Source organism: Crassostrea angulata, unplaced genomic scaffold (genome assembly GCF_025612915.1).
Source record: "Crassostrea angulata isolate pt1a10 unplaced genomic scaffold, ASM2561291v2 HiC_scaffold_36, whole genome shotgun sequence".
Taxonomy (NCBI): domain Eukaryota; kingdom Metazoa; phylum Mollusca; class Bivalvia; order Ostreida; family Ostreidae; genus Magallana; species Magallana angulata.
In genome coordinates, this window is record NW_026441591.1 from 12,407 (window position 1) to 34,977 (window position 22,571).

At 32.9% G+C, this 22,571-nt stretch overlaps 1 protein-coding gene across 2 annotated transcripts; it reads left to right on the top strand.

Moving 5' to 3' along the window:
* The first annotated feature begins 1,616 nt into the window (after positions 1-1,616).
* On the top strand, positions 1,617-10,973 carry LOC128168668 (double-stranded RNA-specific editase 1-like). 2 transcript variants are annotated; one of them, XM_052834818.1, is made up of 10 exons: positions 1,617-1,916; positions 2,310-4,117; positions 4,282-4,426; positions 4,723-4,909; positions 5,372-5,465; positions 5,856-6,011; positions 7,946-8,052; positions 8,258-8,440; positions 9,116-9,356; positions 10,288-10,973. In XM_052834818.1, exons 1-10 carry the CDS (start codon positions 1,626-1,628, stop codon positions 10,517-10,519), a joined length of 3,444 nt encoding a protein of 1,147 aa, XP_052690778.1. In that variant the 5' UTR covers positions 1,617-1,625; the 3' UTR covers positions 10,520-10,973. The 2 variants fall into 2 exon arrangements, with proteins under 2 accessions (XP_052690778.1, XP_052690779.1); XM_052834819.1 differs by lacking the exon at positions 1,617-1,916 and adding an exon at positions 2,003-2,057.
* The last annotated feature ends 11,598 nt before the right edge of the window (positions 10,974-22,571 follow it).

Consider the following 22,571-nt stretch of genomic DNA (forward strand, 5'->3'; position numbering starts at 1 on the left):
TAGTAATTATAATCGTTTGACACCATATAACATATATTTTCAACTCGCAGCAACAACGGAAGACCTACTCGGGGCACAGGGACATCGTATCCGCTCTACACTATATGACATATATATAATAATTATATATATGTCATATAGTGTAGAGCGGATACGATGCCCCTGTGCTCGTAGCTGCAGATCTGTAGCTCTCTGGTTGAAAAAATTCGGATAGACAAACCAGAGAGCTACAGTTCCAAGCGTTGTAAAAACCTCCGATTTACGCCGCCGTTTTTGTGTCGCTCGCTTCGGGAATTATATCCGACTTTAAAAGCATTCAACCGCCTAAAAAATTGGATTTATTAATTAAACATATAGTTTACCCTAACTCTGCTAACTTTGTTTTCCTTTCAATGGTTCACAACGGCCATCCTTCGCCTTGGAATGTCATCGTTTTAAAAAACTCGCCTTATGACAACCATGTTTACCTAGTAGCGAGATCTCGGGTGCGTCGATTTACCCAAATGGACCCAAATTCAAGCGGAAAACAATTATAATAAAATCCTCATAATTTAGGGAAATTTGGAAAAATAAAAGCCGAAGGTCCATAACAATAATTAAAATTACTTTAAAAAGTTGTTTTATTTTTATATAATATATATATTTATATTATTTGAATATACATGTAATTACATACATTATATACTTTTACAAATCGAGATAAAATGCTCATCTTTATTTTTCAAAAACAATTTTTAAAGATATACTGAAATAATTTTAATTATTGTTTTGGACCTTCGGCTTTTATTTTTCCAAATTTCCCTAAATTATGAGGATTTTATTATAATTGTTTTCCGCTTGAATCGCCATTTGGGTCGCCATTTGGGTCTTTATTTTTCTTAATAACGGCTAACAACCCCATGAAATGACTAAAACAACTGATAATATTAGTAATAAGGATTTTATTATAATTGTTTTCCACTTTAATCGCCATTTGGGTCCATTTGGGTTTATTTGGGTCCATTTGGGTAAATCGACGCACCCGAGATCTCGCTACTAGGTAAACATGGTTGTCATAAGGCGAGTTTTTTAAAACGATGACATTCCAAGGCGAAGGATGGCCGTTGTGAACCATTGAAAGGAAAACAATGTTAGCAGAGTTAGGGTAAACTATATGTTTAATTAATAAATCCAATTTTTTAGGCGGTTGAATGCTTTTAAAGTCGGATATAATTCCCGAAGCGAGCGACACAAAAACGGCGGCGTAAATCGGAGGTTTTTACAACGCTTGGAACTGTAGCTCTCTGGTTTGTCTATCCGAATTTATTCAACCAGAGAGCTACAGATCTGCAGCTACTGTGCTCGGGGCTTTGCCACGAGCTCTGCTCTAGTTGTAATTGTGTTTGTGCCAATAAAATATTTGTATTTGTATTTGTATTTGTACTTTTATCAAAAATAAATTTCGACAGTTGTCCCATTCACCTAAACACATATATAAAAAAAAATTCCACGCATCCCACCCCCTTCTCATCTGGATATTCCTGGATCCGCCCTTCGGAAACATGGTAAAAGCGAGAAGCACTCCGAGTGTGCTGAAAAACGAAACTACCGGATGTTTACGTCGAAAACATAATGAAAGAAAAGCCATGGCGCAAAGAGAAGCCCTGCGAAAACGCATCGTGGAGCATTTACGGAATTCTAACGACGGAACAAGTAGCTTAAAGGAAATAGTTCAGAATCTTGGAGCAGATAAAAAATGCATTAATCAAATTCTTTATTCACTTAAAAGAGCAAACGCCATATCACAAGTTTCTAATGTTCCTCCTGTTTGGAAGTTGAGGGATTATGGATTGGCAATAAGAGCGCCAGTATGGTCGCAAAACAGCAAGTTAAAATACCGTCCCACATCTCCAAAAAAGAATATTTCAAGGAATAAGGTAATATTTTGCATCTACATTTATTTATAGATCTTGTTCAATTGATTATTGGTGATTTTGGAAAATCCTACTTTCACTTTCTCAGTCTTAATATATTAAAGCGTAAGAGCCAGCAATTAAAATCAAACTTGACCATTACAGGTGAGAGTTGAACATTGTAATATGTAAACTCAGAAAAATATAAATGTTGTAGATAAGATGCATATCTAGTAACTTTGTTGCCCCCCAAAATGGCTATTGGCAGGGCCTGGGGCAGATTGTACAGGGGAAAAGGCACATTTTTATGTACAAGACTAGTATAAAAAGAGTTTGCTAAACCAGAATATCAATTCATACTAAAACTTATACAGTGTTCGATATACTTTATATTGATAATTTATTATTTCTTCACAGACTGTTGATCAACGTCATGTACAATCAATTTTGGAGTATCTCAAATCTAAGAGGATGCCCGTGAAAACAATAGACATTGCCAAAGGACTGGGATTTAAATCTTCTTCAGAAATCAATCCTGTACTTTACAGAATGGAGAAGAACGGGATCGTGAGAATGTGTGAAGGAGAGAAGGTGATGTGGACCCTAAATTCTGATGGGGAATCACAGCAGGCAGCGTTATTAAATGATCCTGGAATTGTTGGATTTGGGACAAGAATTAAGAGTGAACCGCAGCAAACTATGGGAGGGTTTTCAGTGCAAGAAGTAGATTTTGTGCAGCCAATGAGTTTACACCCAGGAAACGTTAAATGCGAAAGTAATGATGTCAGTGATGATGACCCTTTCATGGGAAATGTGAGTTGTTCACAGTTGTCTGAGGTAGGATACGAGTCTTCACAATCAGAACCTAGTCTGGGTTTTGATCAAATAAATGATGCCAGAAGGGTCCTGAGGAACCAAGGCTTCACAAGTGTTGATGATGGAAGTGACTGGCCAAGTACAGAGAATGAGATGGATGTGAACACAGGGACTATGTCACCTCTCTGTCAGTCCACACCTATTCTTCCCAGTCCGAACGACGACACAGCTACTCGGTATGAGGATGAAACTTGTGTTGCATCCACAAACTCTTGTGATATGGAAGATTCTTCTACACAAAAGATTTACAGTGTTTTAAAAGGATTGTCTCTGTGCAACCAAAATGGAGTGGTGTCCTTTATTATTTCTAAGAAAGCTCAGATGGATAAATCAGATACTGAGGAATGTCTTAAGAAATGTCAGGAACTAAACTATGTATCTGCAACTAAATCGGGATCAGATGTCGTTTATTCTCTGACAGAAGCAGGTGAGAAGTATATCAAAAGCAAAGTGACCAAAAGTAAACCAAAGATGGAACAGACAGTTCCACAGATACGTGCTCCCCCAAGAGTCACGAACACAGAATTCAGAGGCCCTCCCCCTGCACCAGCTAGTCTAGTCCAAAACCCAGAGAGTCAGTTTTATAACCAACATTCTTCAAGATTACCCAGTAACCAGACCTCTGAAACAGGAAGGATGAGTGAGAAACCCATGGACCCTTCTGCACCCCAACCATTAATGAGTGTACTGACTGGTCCAAGTATAGTAAATTCCCAATCTCTTCTAGGCTTTTCATCAAATCCCTCATCATACTCCAGTACAACTCGGTTTCAAAATGCTGGCAACTCAAATTCCTTTTTTCAACCCCGTGTTTCTTCCTTTGGAAGAGGTTTTAGTAGTGCAGGAAACTTAAAGAATTTCAGTACAATCCCATTTCCTGGATTCAATACAAGACCACCACCACCTGTAGAAATAATAAGTAAACAGTTAAACAAGACAGAGATATCTTCAACAACGAAACCAGAGCTTATTTCAACAAGTCATGTCAGCAAGGGACTCCAGAAACTATTATCACTATCTGCAACAACCACAAATCCACTGCAGCAATTCAACCAGTCTACTAGTTCCTCTTATGACAGTGCTATTGGTGATTTGAATAGTGGACCACGTTCGCTTGGAATGCCAGAAAGAACCTGTGGTTATTCAGAGGCAATGGATAGACAGCCAAAGTCTTTGCCAATGATGAGATCTACAAACCCTTTCTTACCTAGTTCCTTGGACTTGAACTCGGAGAGTTTCGCTGCATTGAACAAAAATCCTGTTAGTGCACTCATGGAGTATGCTCAATCTCGACACCAAGAAGCAGAAATCAGGGTGATTTCACAAAGTGGACCCTCACATAAGCCAAAGTATGATAATTTAACACAAAAACATTTTTTCTACAAATTTTTATCGTTTAGTGAAAATTGACCGCAAAATGTTTGTAATTTATTCTTTGATGTTGTGTAATGCTAAAATGAATGGCATGATGTTTTACCCTTTATCACAAGCTGCTGTTTTGGTTGTTTGATAGATTTGTGATGGGAGTGTTCATTGGAGGTAAACAGATTGCAGAGGTGACCTGCTCCAACAAAAAAGATGGCAGAAAGGAAGCAGCAGACAAGGCTTTGAGAGCTCTCATTGCGTCAGGGGACTACAAGGGCTCAAACAGTGCAACTGTAAGTAACAGGCATCAGTTAAAAGTTTCAGCTCAGCTTCTGAACTAAATTTGATAAATCAATCATAAAACATTAAATCTTGTAAACATATGATGTGTTGTGTTTATTTGTTTTGTGTAATACTTTTTCAGATTTTTGTCCATTTATAAATCATTAGTGATTCACTGTTTAAGATTCATTTGATTTTTGCTGTGTATCTAATACATAACTGTGCTCTCCAAATTTTGCTTTTTAGTATGTATTACAAGTACCGGTACTTAATATCAGATTGTGACCAAATTTATTTCTGCATTTAGGCATCAAAGCCCCAGGTTCCCCTTGACAAGATGACACACTTTGACAAGGTCGCCGCCCTGGTACACAGGTCTTTCAATGAGTTGTCGGCCAGTATCAGTGAGAACTTCTCCGGAAGGAAGGTGATAGCAGGGCTTGTGATGAAAATGGCTGAGCATGATATTGGAACTGTCATCTCCATTGGAACAGGTAATATTAACTCAATACATGTTCTTGTCACTGTTTTAACTTTTTTGACAGAATTACCTGAAAGGTTGAAGGTGTTATTAATATATAAAATCAATTATTATATAACTTTTTTTTATATCTGACAAACAAATATAATATTATATTGTAATGTAGAATTGTTAGTTTGATGGTAAGTATTTTATGTACCGTACTGTATACAGGGACATATTCGCCCCCGTTTTATTTTTGCCCATTTCGCCCTCATTGCCAGTGGGTGACTGGACAAATTTTAATGTCCCAAATTATCTCTCTTTAACACAACTTTGTTTGGGCGAATTTAAGGTGGGGGAAAACCGTTTTTAAGTATGGAAGGGTGAAAATAACACTGGATGAAAATAACCCAGTATACAGTATATGTATTGAAAATGAAATAACAATCGTATTTCATGTAATTTTGTTATAAGATTGTTATTTTGATTGTAGGAAATAGATGTATTACTGGGCCCCAACTCAGTTTGGAGGGAAACACAGTGAATGATTCCCATGCTGAAATCATCACTAGGCGGGGCTTCATAAGGTACTAGTGTCAAAAGTTATTAAATAATTTTTATAAGTATCCTAACTGTGGTTTCATCAATATTCATAGCCATCAGTTTCCATGGATTTAATGAATATTGGTGAAACCAAAGTAATTTACTAATTCATACCTGTCACATTAATAACTTTTATTTATACATGATATAGTAATATGCTGAATTTAATAGTTATTGTATTCCAAAATGTCAGTGTATATGACTATATGTTGAAATTCCCCTTGTCAATGCAGACCCAGAAAAATTTAGTATAGAATATAATATGAATTACCGGTACATGAAATTATTTTTATAAACAACTTGATTTGAGTTTGGTTCAGGGAGCCTTTCAATCAGTCCAGGGTGTTTTATGATATATTTATACTGTATTGTAGGTTTATGTACAAGCAGTTGCAGGCCTATAGGCCCGGTGCACCTCATCGACTCTTTGAACCATCTCCATCAGGAAAACTTCGCCTGAAAGATAACATTACATTTCATCTGTACATTTCCACTGCCCCATGTGGGGATGGGGCCTTATTTTCTCCAAGGTAAAGTTTGCAATCATTCATTATTTTAAAGGGGCATGGTCACGATTTTGGTCAAAAATTATTTTCCTGATCTTAATGTTTATAATGCTTCACTAAGGCATTTTTAATAGTCATTTAAAATTTGAGTGCTATTCGATGAGTTATAAGTGAGTTACAGAGCTTGCATTTCTTTTCTATGTATACAAAGATTTTGTTTCCATTTTGAATGTTGAAGTGAAAATTCTAGTTTAAGACCTAAAATGAATGTGTTAAACGTTAGGAACTAGTACTGTTTATTTATGCTTAAAATGAATAAGTAGACTGACAAATTAACTTAAAAGGATTTTTACTGATATATTGATCCTATGTAAAACAAAAACAGGACACGAGCCTTGTTGACATGACAAGGAATTGTGAACCCTGAATCTTGCTTATAACTCTACAACTGGCTCTCAAGTTTCACTTGATAACTAGAAATGCATTCCTATTATTGAAAAAGTATTGAAATATATGTGTTCTCCATGCAAACGTATACATGTATGCTAACAGTATTTATACCCCCGCAAACGAAGTTTAGGGGGGTATATTGGTTTCACCCTGTCCGTCTGTCTGTCCGTCCGTCTGTCCGTCTGTCTGTAGACGCAACTTTGTCCCCCCTATAGAATTTTTTATTACTGGATGGAACAGTTTGAAAATTTGTACATATGTTGAACACCATCTGAAGATGTGCACCTGCAATTTTTTTTAAGATCAGACAAGATTTAATGATTTTATGACAGTTTTCATTTTCCTTATTCTATATATTGTACACTAATGTTGAAAAGTAAGGGAGGTAATCCTTACAGATTTTATTAATTAATTAATAGAAAACACTCTAAAGTATATTTATATAAATACATCCAGATGGAGTTTTTTGTCTTTATGTCTTAATTGATAAAAAAATTTTATTTTTTATAAGTATTCTATCAACTGACAATGCAAAGTTTTTGTTTGTCAATGATAAATTCTTAGGAGCTAATAAGAACATCAAAGACAAGTGTGGCTGAATTCATTTGTCCCAAGGGAGCCATTATCTGAGCCATGGTTCAGATGGAGCATGTGTTTAGGGGAAATTGATAATCTGTAAAATGGGTGATGGTTTTGGGGCTATTTTAAAACTGTTTCATGTAAACCAAACGGTCTATCATTATGAGGAAATAAATAATATAATTATTAATAAAGAAGTTAAACTATTTTTAGAGGTTGTTTAAATTTATTTGTCAAGTAAATTGATGAAGTTACCCTATTGGGCATTAATTTAAATGAAATTCAAAATTACTGATATGATTGTAGTGTTTTTGCAATTTTGAAATTGTTTGTAATATTGAATTTTCTTTTTTTACATATTTTTACATAGTATGGTAATTATGGTAATGTTTTGGGAGTTTATTAAATTTAACAAGTTCATCAAAGAAAATCATAGTCCTATGGGATCAATTTTCTGATATGGAGTTCCATTGTGCCATAGGAGAAAGTGAGGAAAATTTGAAACAACTAATTGCATCTGTCAAGACTCTTATTAGAAAGATATTGAAAGTTTTATCAACAGAAGAGCATTGCTTGGCTACCGGTATTTTTATTCACTGCAAAGGGAGGGGTTATTGTCATTTTGTTGGTTTTTCTTTAAATCAATTAAGGTAAAAAAATATATCATCAAATACATACATTTGTAAATGTATTACTGTTATAGATATGTATTTACAGTGAAATTCTGACAATTTTGATTTTAATTTTTCTTTGTTAACTAACTTTTTTTTTTTTTACAATTCTAGAAATTTTTTTTTGTGTGTGTTCCAAACCTTTATTATTCAATTCAATTATTTGTCCCATTTGAAATTAGCCTAGCGGGGGTATTAGTCCCATTAGGACAGTTCTAGTTTGTATTGTTCAATTCAATAAAATTATAACAATTTCAGGGATGAAGCGTCTAATAATGCTGCTCTAAACAGCATAGATGATAGAACTCACAATCCCACCTTCACCAGTGCTGCTCAGGGTCTCGTCAGAACCAAAATGGAAGGAGGTATGATCTACTGACGCACAGTAAAGCTCATATGACCTTTTAGCTTTACCCTTTTACACATCAGTAAATATGATCTCACAAATGTATGTTTATATGTGCTTAAAAAGGCAACAAATTCTATTGTTCCAGTAAGATAGCATATTAAGTTGTACAATAGATGAAATTTATATGTATTTATTTTTCATCTTTACTGTTGCATTTAAAGGTGAGGGAACAATTCCTGTGGAGGAGGACTTCACTGTCCAGACTTTCGACGGAATACAGCGCGGAGAGAGACTGCGAACCATGTCCTGTACGGACAAACTCTGTCGCTGGAATGTGGTAGGGATGCAGGGGGCCCTTCTCAGTCACCTAATGGACCCTGTGTATCTGGATTCATTGACCTTAGGTACATCAGAGTAAACAAATTATATTTTGAACAGGCATGATCGCTGTAAAAACTCAAGATGTTTTTATTACAAACTTTCTACATAATATAGTAAAACATGCATGTACGAAAGTGCCAGGATGAACAAGTTATTATTATATATAAATAGTGCCTGTTTGGGAGGTTAACAGTTGAAATTGACACCCTAAGGAAACCATTGTCAACCGACGCGAAGCGGAGGTTGACAATGGTTTTCAAGGGGTGTCAATTTCAACCATTATCCTCACAAACAGGCACTATTTATTTTATTATACTGAATGTCTTTATGTTAATTTTAGAGAATTGTTATATTACTTTAATTCTACAGCGAACCGTATGCGCATAATTTATGCGCATGTAACAATTCGTTGTGTTACCCGTTGCTAAGTGTGTTGCCAAAGCTGAGGGTAATAGAACGGATTATCAACTGCGGCTAAACCAATCAGATTTCAGTATTTAACATGAAAGTATAATAAAAGTGTATAGTATATTTTTACAAGATTAAGAGGAATAAAACTGACTTCATTGTAAAGCAGGAATTCATGATAAATGTCTTTGCTTTAATCCTGTTTAACGTATGTTGGTGAATTTTTTTATAGAACTGTAAAATATACATTGCATGTGGAGATATTTTCTTGATTTGCCAATTTTCATTAGGATTGTTGTATGATCATGGCCACCTAGCCCGAGCCATGTGTTGCCGACTAGCTCGTGGTGACCCTGATATTAACAGCCTGCTCTCCAAACCCTTCTATCTGAACCATCCGTGGCTTGGAAGGGTTACAGTTTGTGATGTCCCCAGGGAAACACAGAAAACGAAGGCCCTCAGTGTCAATTGGTGCTTTGGAGATGCAGAACCTGAGGTCACAGATGGAACCCTTGGACTGTGTTGTACAAGGTACAGAATGATTTTCGACCAGAGGCTTGTCCAGCAGAGCGGGTGCTTTTGATTTCTTGCCAAAATTTCTTATCCATCCGAATCAATTGATCAAAACTTGCAAGCCCCCATTCTGCTGAATAGACGTCTCTTCTTTAGTTGCTCTTTTTCATTTTTTGTCGTTAACTTTTACTCAGAATTGCTTCTACATTAAATTTTCTACCTGTTTTGAAACAGGACAATTTCTCTCATTTCTTAATGCAAATTATCCACTTAAAGCTGCTTGGTTTGATTTTATATCAAATTTTGTGCACGTTTTTAAACGATTGTTATGCTAAGTATATATATAATGATAGACATTGCAGTAGTTTTTCCACTCAAATAAACCAGATTTCAATGAAAAAAAATTATGTACAAAATTTGTTAACAAAACAAACGACATAAAAGGGTATTGCGTTAATTTGCCTCATGTTAAAATCCACCCCTGACGTCAAGACGGGTATGGTTGTATTACGACTTTGACATCGCTATAGATAAAGTTTATAATGTTCGGGCAAATTACAAATAAACCTGTGTACGTTTTGTTTGCTTATATTTCTGAGGTTTGCTTTGTTTACAATTGATGCATAGCATGCGGGTTGTATAACTCCAATCATTTGGGGGACGAAACCAAACGGTTCCCTTTTCTAAACATCCCATGATGCAGTTCGGTTTGTTTTTTCGTTTGCCCAAAAAGAAATTATTTTTATTTACTTTGAATATTTGTAACTTTGAAAGGAGACTGATTCTGCTGGTGTAAATAGGAGAAAGTTTATAAACTTTCTAAGACAAATGGTTTGTATGGAATATTATTTGATACTGAAATAACAAAAAACCGGACCAAGCAGCTTTAAAAGCACACCAATTAACTTAGCAAAAACAAATTTATAACAGTTATCACTTTTCTTTACAGCATTGAGAAGACCTTATTTTCTAGATGTTCCAAGAGAAATCTGTATGACAACTTCAAACAGGTGTGTGCAGATTTAGGAAAACAGGATTTGTTGAACTTCCCAACATATGGAAAGGCCAAAACGGCTGCAGCAGATTTTCAAACTGCTAAAAAAGCACTTATAAAGAAATTCAAAGACAATGGTTATGGTATCTGGGTCTCTAAGCCTCCAGAGGAGGAGATGTTCTCGTGAGGCTTGTGAAGGGTTTGGCAATTCATGGTGCTTGTACAACTATAGGGGCATTACAGTAGATGTTTAGAAATGTATCATCATGTGTTCAATGCATACTGAGTATGTGCCATCTTATTTTGGTCACCATGTGAAAATAACAAGGAACTTGTATTTGGAGAGTATGATGGGATTAGGGACAAAGGTTTGGTCCTAAACTTGCAGTGGAATTGTTGCACTGGAATGATGTAATGTTTTTGGTGACCTATTTTTGAAAAGAATTGTTTTATGTTCAATCAATGTTTATAGATTTTTATACTCAACATGTTGTTTTGCCATTTTTTTGTTTCATTTCCAGAGAACAGAAAGTATCTGAAAGTTATTTGTTGTTTAAATGATATAGATTGTTCGAGAATTTTAATGATTGAACTTTAAGCTTTTTTGATTTAAGAACATGGATATTAAATACTGAACACTGTACATGTTTTCTTATGTGTTACGTGGTGTATTGATTGTGAAGTCATCTTCTGAATCATGATTCTAAGGACACGATTTCAAATGGATGGTTTTAAACTCTCGCTATAAAATAAAGATATTCTAATACCCGGTTTGTAAAACCATGTTCTTGGTTTTTGAGTCTGGCCTGTGGAATTTACAAAATTTTATTTTGACAAGTGTGTGTCAAGAAGGAGACATACTGAATCAAGATTTAGTATACTGGTATTCATAGCTTAATTAATAAAACTCTATTTGTTGCCTTTAAGCTTTTTTCCCGCAAGGAAGTTGCGATTGGGAACATGTCCCTTTTTAATGCTTAAAATACGAACTAGTCAAAAACTTGACCAACTCAATCCTCGTTATGATATGACCCTTTTACTGACGTTTAAGCCTATTTAACCTTAGTCCATCGAAATATCTCCTTAGGTGGCAGGGGACAGTTTTTTTGATACAATTCATTGTAGCCAAGGGATGCATGTCTTCGGAACTCTGTAACTAGAATTTCCTCAGTTCCCATTCAGCACAAATACCTTTAATTCACTCTTTATAAGGCCAATCACCAATTTCTGGAGAAAATTACTAGTCAAAACCTGTAAAATTCTCTACATACTGGTTTTTATGAGATTTTGACCCTTTCATATTTTGCTAATTTTTCATGATTTTTCAGCTTTTTAGACCTCCCCCAGCTAATTCCCTGCAGAGGGTTGACCTTCCGTACCGCGTGCATGTTGCACTATCACATGTCAGAAACTTACCAGTGTATAGTTTACAATGTCCCATCCACCTACTTTTCGTGTTATTTTACCTCCCGTCTGTAACTTGCAATTTCACTGTGTAAAGTCAGCACAACAGTCATAGCCGCAGGTTTCGCATTTTACTTCTGATTCTCATGTACCTAACATAAGGGGCCTACATATTGCATATCAATTTCAACAAGAGACACCCCTCTAACTAATGATAATCATTAAAAATCATTTCATGAATTTTAGCAACACTCATAAGCCTTCAAGTACAGCAACTCTCAATTTTACAAAAATATTGACGGGTACTTTATTCGAAACTGTCCCTTGCTACCTTTAACATACACTAACATTCTCTGAAAAGTCATCTTGTCTTAAAATTAAAAGGCTTATGCTATTCTGAGAAAAAGTACACCACATTTTGACAATTCCATTGAGGATTAAGAAAAATATGGCCATTTAAGTGAACCCACCATTTCCACTTTCCTCTATTTAACACAGATTCATAGGGTTCTCCATAAATAAAGCATCTTTACCTAATCTTTTAGAGGTCAACTGTTGTTCAACCTCCTTAAATAAGAAACCTTATTCAAAACTACATACATTGGCTTGATATTATTATGATAAAAGCATCACATCACTTAGAAATCCCTCTACATGTATACCCTCCCCCTATCTTTTGATTTTCACAAGAAGGATTAGTTTGAACACTTTAACCTAATATTATGAAACTTTTGGCAGTTTCCTTGAGTCATTTCTTACACATATTTAAAAACAACCAACACTGATATCTAAAATTGATCTTTTTTTGGTAAATGGATGATTTGTAACATTTTTATTCAGAAAAAATCATGTCGCCCAACATGTGATTTCTTGTTTTCATGAAAAACTAAGCCTAAAATCATATTTAGTGGATATCTTACATATTCTGGTTTCTAGTCTCCTTTTAACTTTGCTAAATTAGTAAGACCTACAAGTGTGATGTGTGTGTTTAATTAAAATGAAATTCAAATACACTCGGGTACCTGGGGACGGATGAGAATTCCATGAAAAATGTTCAAATTTTACATGTTTTTCTACATTTTTGATGAATATATACAATAAAAGGGTAAAAAATATGTTGTTTTTTATTCATTTCAAGAGTAATTATCATAGCAGATGTTATTTCAAGGTCAAATGTACATTTACATATCCTACATGTAATGGTAATGGAGTCCATTGGAAAGAGGGGGTGGCTTTTTCAATTCTGTAAATACATCTAAAATACCATTTTTTGATAGGAAGGAGCAAAAACTTGAGTTTTTTGACATATTGTATACTTTGATAACTGCATTTGTCTACATGTAAAGTTCACTTGATATAAAAATATGCTGTTTTAAAAAAATTGGGTGATATAAGTCAGGTGGCTTAATGTTATTTCATAAAATCAGACAGCAAAATGGCTGCAAATTCATAAATTTAATGATTTAATTGATAAAAACTGTTTTAAAATATTTATTCTTATCTCAGTAATTACCTTAAGCCTATTAATTGTCATCAGGATAGGAAATACCTACTTTCTTAGCCAATTTACTCTAGTGGTGGTCATTCTACACATTTAAGAGGGAGTTACTCCCCTTGAATATTTTAGCTGATAAATCATGTAATGACATCTATAGCCAAGAAAATCATCCATTTTCACAAAATGTATTACTTATGGTACAAAATCCACTCAAAATTACAGTTAAAGGAGAAATACGAAAATACCATGTAGTCTTGAACATACACTAACATTCTCTGAAAAGTCATCTTGTCTTAAAATTAAAAGGCTTATGCTATTCTGAGAAAAAGTACACCACATTTTGACAATTCCATTGAGGATTAAGAAAAATATGGCCATTTAAGTGAACCCACCATTTCCACTTTCCTCTATTTAACACAGATTCATAGGGTTCTCCATAAATAAAGCATCTTTACCTAATCTTTTAGAGGTCAACTGTTGTTCAACCTCCTTAAATAAGAAACCTTATTCAAAACTACATACATTGGCTTGATATTATTATGATAAAAGCATCACATCACTTAGAAATCCCTCTACATGTATACCCTCCCCCTATCTTTTGATTTTCACAAGAAGGATTAGTTTGAACACTTTAACCTAATATTATGAAACTTTTGGCAGTTTCCTTGAGTCATTTCTTACACATATTTAAAAACAACCAACACTGATATCTAAAATTGATCTTTTTTTGGTAAATGGATGATTTGTAACATTTTTATTCAGAAAAAATCATGTCGCCCAACATGTGATTTCTTGTTTTCATGAAAAACTAAGCCTAAAATCATATTTAGTGGATATCTTACATATTCTGGTTTCTAGTCTCCTTTTAACTTTGCTAAATTAGTAAGACCTACAAGTGTGATGTGTGTGTTTAATTAAAATGAAATTCAAATACACTCGGGTACCTGGGGACGGATGAGAATTCCATGAAAAATGTTCAAATTTTACATGTTTTTCTACATTTTTGATGAATATATACAATAAAAGGGTAAAAAATATGTTGTTTTTTATTCATTTCAAGAGTAATTATCATAGCAGATGTTATTTCAAGGTCAAATGTACATTTACATATCCTACATGTAATGGTAATGGAGTCCATTGGAAAGAGGGGGTGGCTTTTTCAATTCTGTAAATACATCTAAAATACCATTTTTTGATAGGAAGGAGCAAAAACTTGAGTTTTTTGACATATTGTATACTTTGATAACTGCATTTGTCTACATGTAAAGTTCACTTGATATAAAAATATGCTGTTTTAAAAAAATTGGGTGATATAAGTCAGGTGGCTTAATGTTATTTCATAAAATCAGACAGCAAAATGGCTGCAAATTCATAAATTTAATGATTTAATTGATAAAAACTGTTTTAAAATATTTATTCTTATCTCAGTAATTACCTTAAGCCTATTAATTGTCATCAGGATAGGAAATACCTACTTTCTTAGCCAATTTACTCTAGTGGTGGTCATTCTACACATTTAAGAGGGAGTTACTCCCCTTGAATATTTTAGCTGATAAATCATGTAATGACATCTATAGCCAAGAAAATCATCCATTTTCACAAAATGTATTACTTATGGTACAAAATCCACTCAAAATTACAGTTAAAGGAGAAATACGAAAATACCATGTAGTCTTGAACATACACTAACATTCTCTGAAAAGTCATCTTGTCTTAAAATTAAAAGGCTTATGCTATTCTGAGAAAAAGTACACCACATTTTGACAATTCCATTGAGGATTAAGAAAAATATGGCCATTTAAGTGAACCCACCATTTCCACTTTCCTCTATTTAACACAGATTCATAGGGTTCTCCATAAATAAAGCATCTTTACCTAATCTTTTAGAGGTCAACTGTTGTTCAACCTCCTTAAATAAGAAACCTTATTCAAAACTACATACATTGGCTTGATATTATTATGATAAAAGCATCACATCACTTAGAAATCCCTCTACATGTATACCCTCCCCCTATCTTTTGATTTTCACAAGAAGGATTAGTTTGAACACTTTAACCTAATATTATGAAACTTTTGGCAGTTTCCTTGAGTCATTTCTTACACATATTTAAAAACAACCAACACTGATATCTAAAATTGATCTTTTTTTGGTAAATGGATGATTTGTAACATTTTTATTCAGAAAAAATCATGTCGCCCAACATGTGATTTCTTGTTTTCATGAAAAACTAAGCCTAAAATCATATTTAGTGGATATCTTACATATTCTGGTTTCTAGTCTCCTTTTAACTTTGCTAAATTAGTAAGACCTACAAGTGTGATGTGTGTGTTTAATTAAAATGAAATTCAAATACACTCGGGTACCTGGGGACGGATGAGAATTCCATGAAAAATGTTCAAATTTTACATGTTTTTCTACATTTTTGATGAATATATACAATAAAAGGGTAAAAAATATGTTGTTTTTTATTCATTTCAAGAGTAATTATCATAGCAGATGTTATTTCAAGGTCAAATGTACATTTACATATCCTACATGTAATGGTAATGGAGTCCATTGGAAAGAGGGGGTGGCTTTTTCAATTCTGTAAATACATCTAAAATACCATTTTTTGATAGGAAGGAGCAAAAACTTGAGTTTTTTGACATATTGTATACTTTGATAACTGCATTTGTCTACATGTAAAGTTCACTTGATATAAAAATATGCTGTTTTAAAAAAATTGGGTGATATAAGTCAGGTGGCTTAATGTTATTTCATAAAATCAGACAGCAAAATGGCTGCAAATTCATAAATTTAATGATTTAATTGATAAAAACTGTTTTAAAATATTTATTCTTATCTCAGTAATTACCTTAAGCCTATTAATTGTCATCAGGATAGGAAATACCTACTTTCTTAGCCAATTTACTCTAGTGGTGGTCATTCTACACATTTAAGAGGGAGTTACTCCCCTTGAATATTTTAGCTGATAAATCATGTAATGACATCTATAGCCAAGAAAATCATCCATTTTCACAAAATGTATTACTTATGGTACAAAATCCACTCAAAATTACAGTTAAAGGAGAAATACGAAAATACCATGTAGTCTTGAACATACACTAACATTCTCTGAAAAGTCATCTTGTCTTAAAATTAAAAGGCTTATGCTATTCTGAGAAAAAGTACACCACATTTTGACAATTCCATTGAGGATTAAGAAAAATATGGCCATTTAAGTGAACCCACCATTTCCACTTTCCTCTATTTAACACAGATTCATAGGGTTCTCCATAAATAAAGCATCTTTACCTAATCTTTTAGAGGTCAACTGTTGTTCAACCTCCTTAAATAAGAAACCTTATTCAAAACTACATACATTGGCTTGATATTATTATGATAAAAGCATCACATCACTTAGAAATCCCTCTACATGTATACCCTCCCCCTATCTTTTGATTTTCACAAGAAGGATTAGTTTGAACACTTTAACCTAATATTATGAAACTTTTGGCAGTTTCCTTGAGTCATTTCTTACACATATTTAAAAACAACCAACACTGATATCTAAAATTGATCTTTTTTTGGTAAATGGATGATTTGTAACATTTTTATTCAGAAAAAATCATGTCGCCCAACATGTGATTTCTTGTTTTCATGAAAAACTAAGCCTAAAATCATATTTAGTGGATATCTTACATATTCTGGTTTCTAGTCTCCTTTTAACTTTGCTAAATTAGTAAGACCTACAAGTGTGATGTGTGTGTTTAATTAAAATGAAATTCAAATACACTCGGGTACCTGGGGACGGATGAGAATTCCATGAAAAATGTTCAAATTTTACATGTTTTTCTACATTTTTGATGAATATATACAATAAAAGGGTAAAAAATATGTTGTTTTTTATTCATTTCAAGAGTAATTATCATAGCAGATGTTATTTCAAGGTCAAATGTACATTTACATATCCTACATGTAATGGTAATGGAGTCCATTGGAAAGAGGGGGTGGCTTTTTCAATTCTGTAAATACATCTAAAATACCATTTTTTGATAGGAAGGAGCAAAAACTTGAGTTTTTTGACATATTGTATACTTTGATAACTGCATTTGTCTACATGTAAAGTTCACTTGATATAAAAATATGCTGTTTTAAAAAAATTGGGTGATATAAGTCAGGTGGCTTAATGTTATTTCATAAAATCAGACAGCAAAATGGCTGCAAATTCATAAATTTAATGATTTAATTGATAAAAACTGTTTTAAAATATTTATTCTTATCTCAGTAATTACCTTAAGCCTATTAATTGTCATCAGGATAGGAAATACCTACTTTCTTAGCCAATTTACTCTAGTGGTGGTCATTCTACACATTTAAGAGGGAGTTACTCCCCTTGAATATTTTAGCTGATAAATCATGTAATGACATCTATAGCCAAGAAAATCATCCATTTTCACAAAATGTATTACTTATGGTACAAAATCCACTCAAAATTACAGTTAAAGGAGAAATACGAAAATACCATGTAGTCTTGAACATACACTAACATTCTCTGAAAAGTCATCTTGTCTTAAAATTAAAAGGCTTATGCTATTCTGAGAAAAAGTACACCACATTTTGACAATTCCATTGAGGATTAAGAAAAATATGGCCATTTAAGTGAACCCACCATTTCCACTTTCCTCTATTTAACACAGATTCATAGGGTTCTCCATAAATAAAGCATCTTTACCTAATCTTTTAGAGGTCAACTGTTGTTCAACCTCCTTAAATAAGAAACCTTATTCAAAACTACATACATTGGCTTGATATTATTATGATAAAAGCATCACATCACTTAGAAATCCCTCTACATGTATACCCTCCCCCTATCTTTTGATTTTCACAAGAAGGATTAGTTTGAACACTTTAACCTAATATTATGAAACTTTTGGCAGTTTCCTTGAGTCATTTCTTACACATATTTAAAAACAACCAACACTGATATCTAAAATTGATCTTTTTTTGGTAAATGGATGATTTGTAACATTTTTATTCAGAAAAAATCATGTCGCCCAACATGTGATTTCTTGTTTTCATGAAAAACTAAGCCTAAAATCATATTTAGTGGATATCTTACATATTCTGGTTTCTAGTCTCCTTTTAACTTTGCTAAATTAGTAAGACCTACAAGTGTGATGTGTGTGTTTAATTAAAATGAAATTCAAATACACTCGGGTACCTGGGGACGGATGAGAATTCCATGAAAAATGTTCAAATTTTACATGTTTTTCTACATTTTTGATGAATATATACAATAAAAGGGTAAAAAATATGTTGTTTTTTATTCATTTCAAGAGTAATTATCATAGCAGATGTTATTTCAAGGTCAAATGTACATTTACATATCCTACATGTAATGGTAATGGAGTCCATTGGAAAGAGGGGGTGGCTTTTTCAATTCTGTAAATACATCTAAAATACCATTTTTTGATAGGAAGGAGCAAAAACTTGAGTTTTTTGACATATTGTATACTTTGATAACTGCATTTGTCTACATGTAAAGTTCACTTGATATAAAAATATGCTGTTTTAAAAAAATTGGGTGATATAAGTCAGGTGGCTTAATGTTATTTCATAAAATCAGACAGCAAAATGGCTGCAAATTCATAAATTTAATGATTTAATTGATAAAAACTGTTTTAAAATATTTATTCTTATCTCAGTAATTACCTTAAGCCTATTAATTGTCATCAGGATAGGAAATACCTACTTTCTTAGCCAATTTACTCTAGTGGTGGTCATTCTACACATTTAAGAGGGAGTTACTCCCCTTGAATATTTTAGCTGATAAATCATGTAATGACATCTATAGCCAAGAAAATCATCCATTTTCACAAAATGTATTACTTATGGTACAAAATCCACTCAAAATTACAGTTAAAGGAGAAATACGAAAATACCATGTAGTCTTGAACATACACTAACATTCTCTGAAAAGTCATCTTGTCTTAAAATTAAAAGGCTTATGCTATTCTGAGAAAAAGTACACCACATTTTGACAATTCCATTGAGGATTAAGAAAAATATGGCCATTTAAGTGAACCCACCATTTCCACTTTCCTCTATTTAACACAGATTCATAGGGTTCTCCATAAATAAAGCATCTTTACCTAATCTTTTAGAGGTCAACTGTTGTTCAACCTCCTTAAATAAGAAACCTTATTCAAAACTACATACATTGGCTTGATATTATTATGATAAAAGCATCACATCACTTAGAAATCCCTCTACATGTATACCCTCCCCCTATCTTTTGATTTTCACAAGAAGGATTAGTTTGAACACTTTAACCTAATATTATGAAACTTTTGGCAGTTTCCTTGAGTCATTTCTTACACATATTTAAAAACAACCAACACTGATATCTAAAATTGATCTTTTTTTGGTAAATGGATGATTTGTAACATTTTTATTCAGAAAAAATCATGTCGCCCAACATGTGATTTCTTGTTTTCATGAAAAACTAAGCCTAAAATCATATTTAGTGGATATCTTACATATTCTGGTTTCTAGTCTCCTTTTAACTTTGCTAAATTAGTAAGACCTACAAGTGTGATGTGTGTGTTTAATTAAAATGAAATTCAAATACACTCGGGTACCTGGGGACGGATGAGAATTCCATGAAAAATGTTCAAATTTTACATGTTTTTCTACATTTTTGATGAATATATACAATAAAAGGGTAAAAAATATGTTGTTTTTTATTCATTTCAAGAGTAATTATCATAGCAGATGTTATTTCAAGGTCAAATGTACATTTACATATCCTACATGTAATGGTAATGGAGTCCATTGGAAAGAGGGGGTGGCTTTTTCAATTCTGTAAATACATCTAAAATACCATTTTTTGATAGGAAGGAGCAAAAACTTGAGTTTTTTGACATATTGTATACTTTGATAACTGCATTTGTCTACATGTAAAGTTCACTTGATATAAAAATATGCTGTTTTAAAAAAATTGGGTGATATAAGTCAGGTGGCTTAATGTTATTTCATAAAATCAGACAGCAAAATGGCTGCAAATTCATAAATTTAATGATTTAATTGATAAAAACTGTTTTAAAATATTTATTCTTATCTCAGTAATTACCTTAAGCCTATTAATTGTCATCAGGATAGGAAATACCTACTTTCTTAGCCAATTTACTCTAGTGGTGGTCATTCTACACATTTAAGAGGGAGTTACTCCCCTTGAATATTTTAGCTGATAAATCATGTAATGACATCTATAGCCAAGAAAATCATCCATTTTCACAAAATGTATTACTTATGGTACAAAATCCACTCAAAATTACAGTTAAAGGAGAAATACGAAAATACCATGTAGTCTTGAACATACACTAACATTCTCTGAAAAGTCATCTTGTCTTAAAATTAAAAGGCTTATGCTATTCTGAGAAAAAGTACACCACATTTTGACAATTCCATTGAGGATTAAGAAAAATATGGCCATTTAAGTGAACCCACCATTTCCACTTTCCTCTATTTAACACAGATTCATAGGGTTCTCCATAAATAAAGCATCTTTACCTAATCTTTTAGAGGTCAACTGTTGTTCAACCTCCTTAAATAAGAAACCTTATTCAAAACTACATACATTGGCTTGATATTATTATGATAAAAGCATCACATCACTTAGAAATCCCTCTACATGTATACCCTCCCCCTATCTTTTGATTTTCACAAGAAGGATTAGTTTGAACACTTTAACCTAATATTATGAAACTTTTGGCAGTTTCCTTGAGTCATTTCTTACACATATTTAAAAACAACCAACACTGATATCTAAAATTGATCTTTTTTTGGTAAATGGATGATTTGTAACATTTTTATTCAGAAAAAATCATGTCGCCCAACATGTGATTTCTTGTTTTCATGAAAAACTAAGCCTAAAATCATATTTAGTGGATATCTTACATATTCTGGTTTCTAGTCTCCTTTTAACTTTGCTAAATTAGTAAGACCTACAAGTGTGATGTGTGTGTTTAATTAAAATGAAATTCAAATACACTCGGGTACCTGGGGACGGATGAGAATTCCATGAAAAATGTTCAAATTTTACATGTTTTTCTACATTTTTGATGAATATATACAATAAAAGGGTAAAAAATATGTTGTTTTTTATTCATTTCAAGAGTAATTATCATAGCAGATGTTATTTCAAGGTCAAATGTACATTTACATATCCTACATGTAATGGTAATGGAGTCCATTGGAAAGAGGGGGTGGCTTTTTCAATTCTGTAAATACATCTAAAATACCATTTTTTGATAGGAAGGAGCAAAAACTTGAGTTTTTTGACATATTGTATACTTTGATAACTGCATTTGTCTACATGTAAAGTTCACTTGATATAAAAATATGCTGTTTTAAAAAAATTGGGTGATATAAGTCAGGTGGCTTAATGTTATTTCATAAAATCAGACAGCAAAATGGCTGCAAATTCATAAATTTAATGATTTAATTGATAAAAACTGTTTTAAAATATTTATTCTTATCTCAGTAATTACCTTAAGCCTATTAATTGTCATCAGGATAGGAAATACCTACTTTCTTAGCCAATTTACTCTAGTGGTGGTCATTCTACACATTTAAGAGGGAGTTACTCCCCTTGAATATTTTAGCTGATAAATCATGTAATGACATCTATAGCCAAGAAAATCATCCATTTTCACAAAATGTATTACTTATGGTACAAAATCCACTCAAAATTACAGTTAAAGGAGAAATACGAAAATACCATGTAGTCTTGAACATACACTAACATTCTCTGAAAAGTCATCTTGTCTTAAAATTAAAAGGCTTATGCTATTCTGAGAAAAAGTACACCACATTTTGACAATTCCATTGAGGATTAAGAAAAATATGGCCATTTAAGTGAACCCACCATTTCCACTTTCCTCTATTTAACACAGATTCATAGGGTTCTCCATAAATAAAGCATCTTTACCTAATCTTTTAGAGGTCAACTGTTGTTCAACCTCCTTAAATAAGAAACCTTATTCAAAACTACATACATTGGCTTGATATTATTATGATAAAAGCATCACATCACTTAGAAATCCCTCTACATGTATACCCTCCCCCTATCTTTTGATTTTCACAAGAAGGATTAGTTTGAACACTTTAACCTAATATTATGAAACTTTTGGCAGTTTCCTTGAGTCATTTCTTACACATATTTAAAAACAACCAACACTGATATCTAAAATTGATCTTTTTTTGGTAAATGGATGATTTGTAACATTTTTATTCAGAAAAAATCATGTCGCCCAACATGTGATTTCTTGTTTTCATGAAAAACTAAGCCTA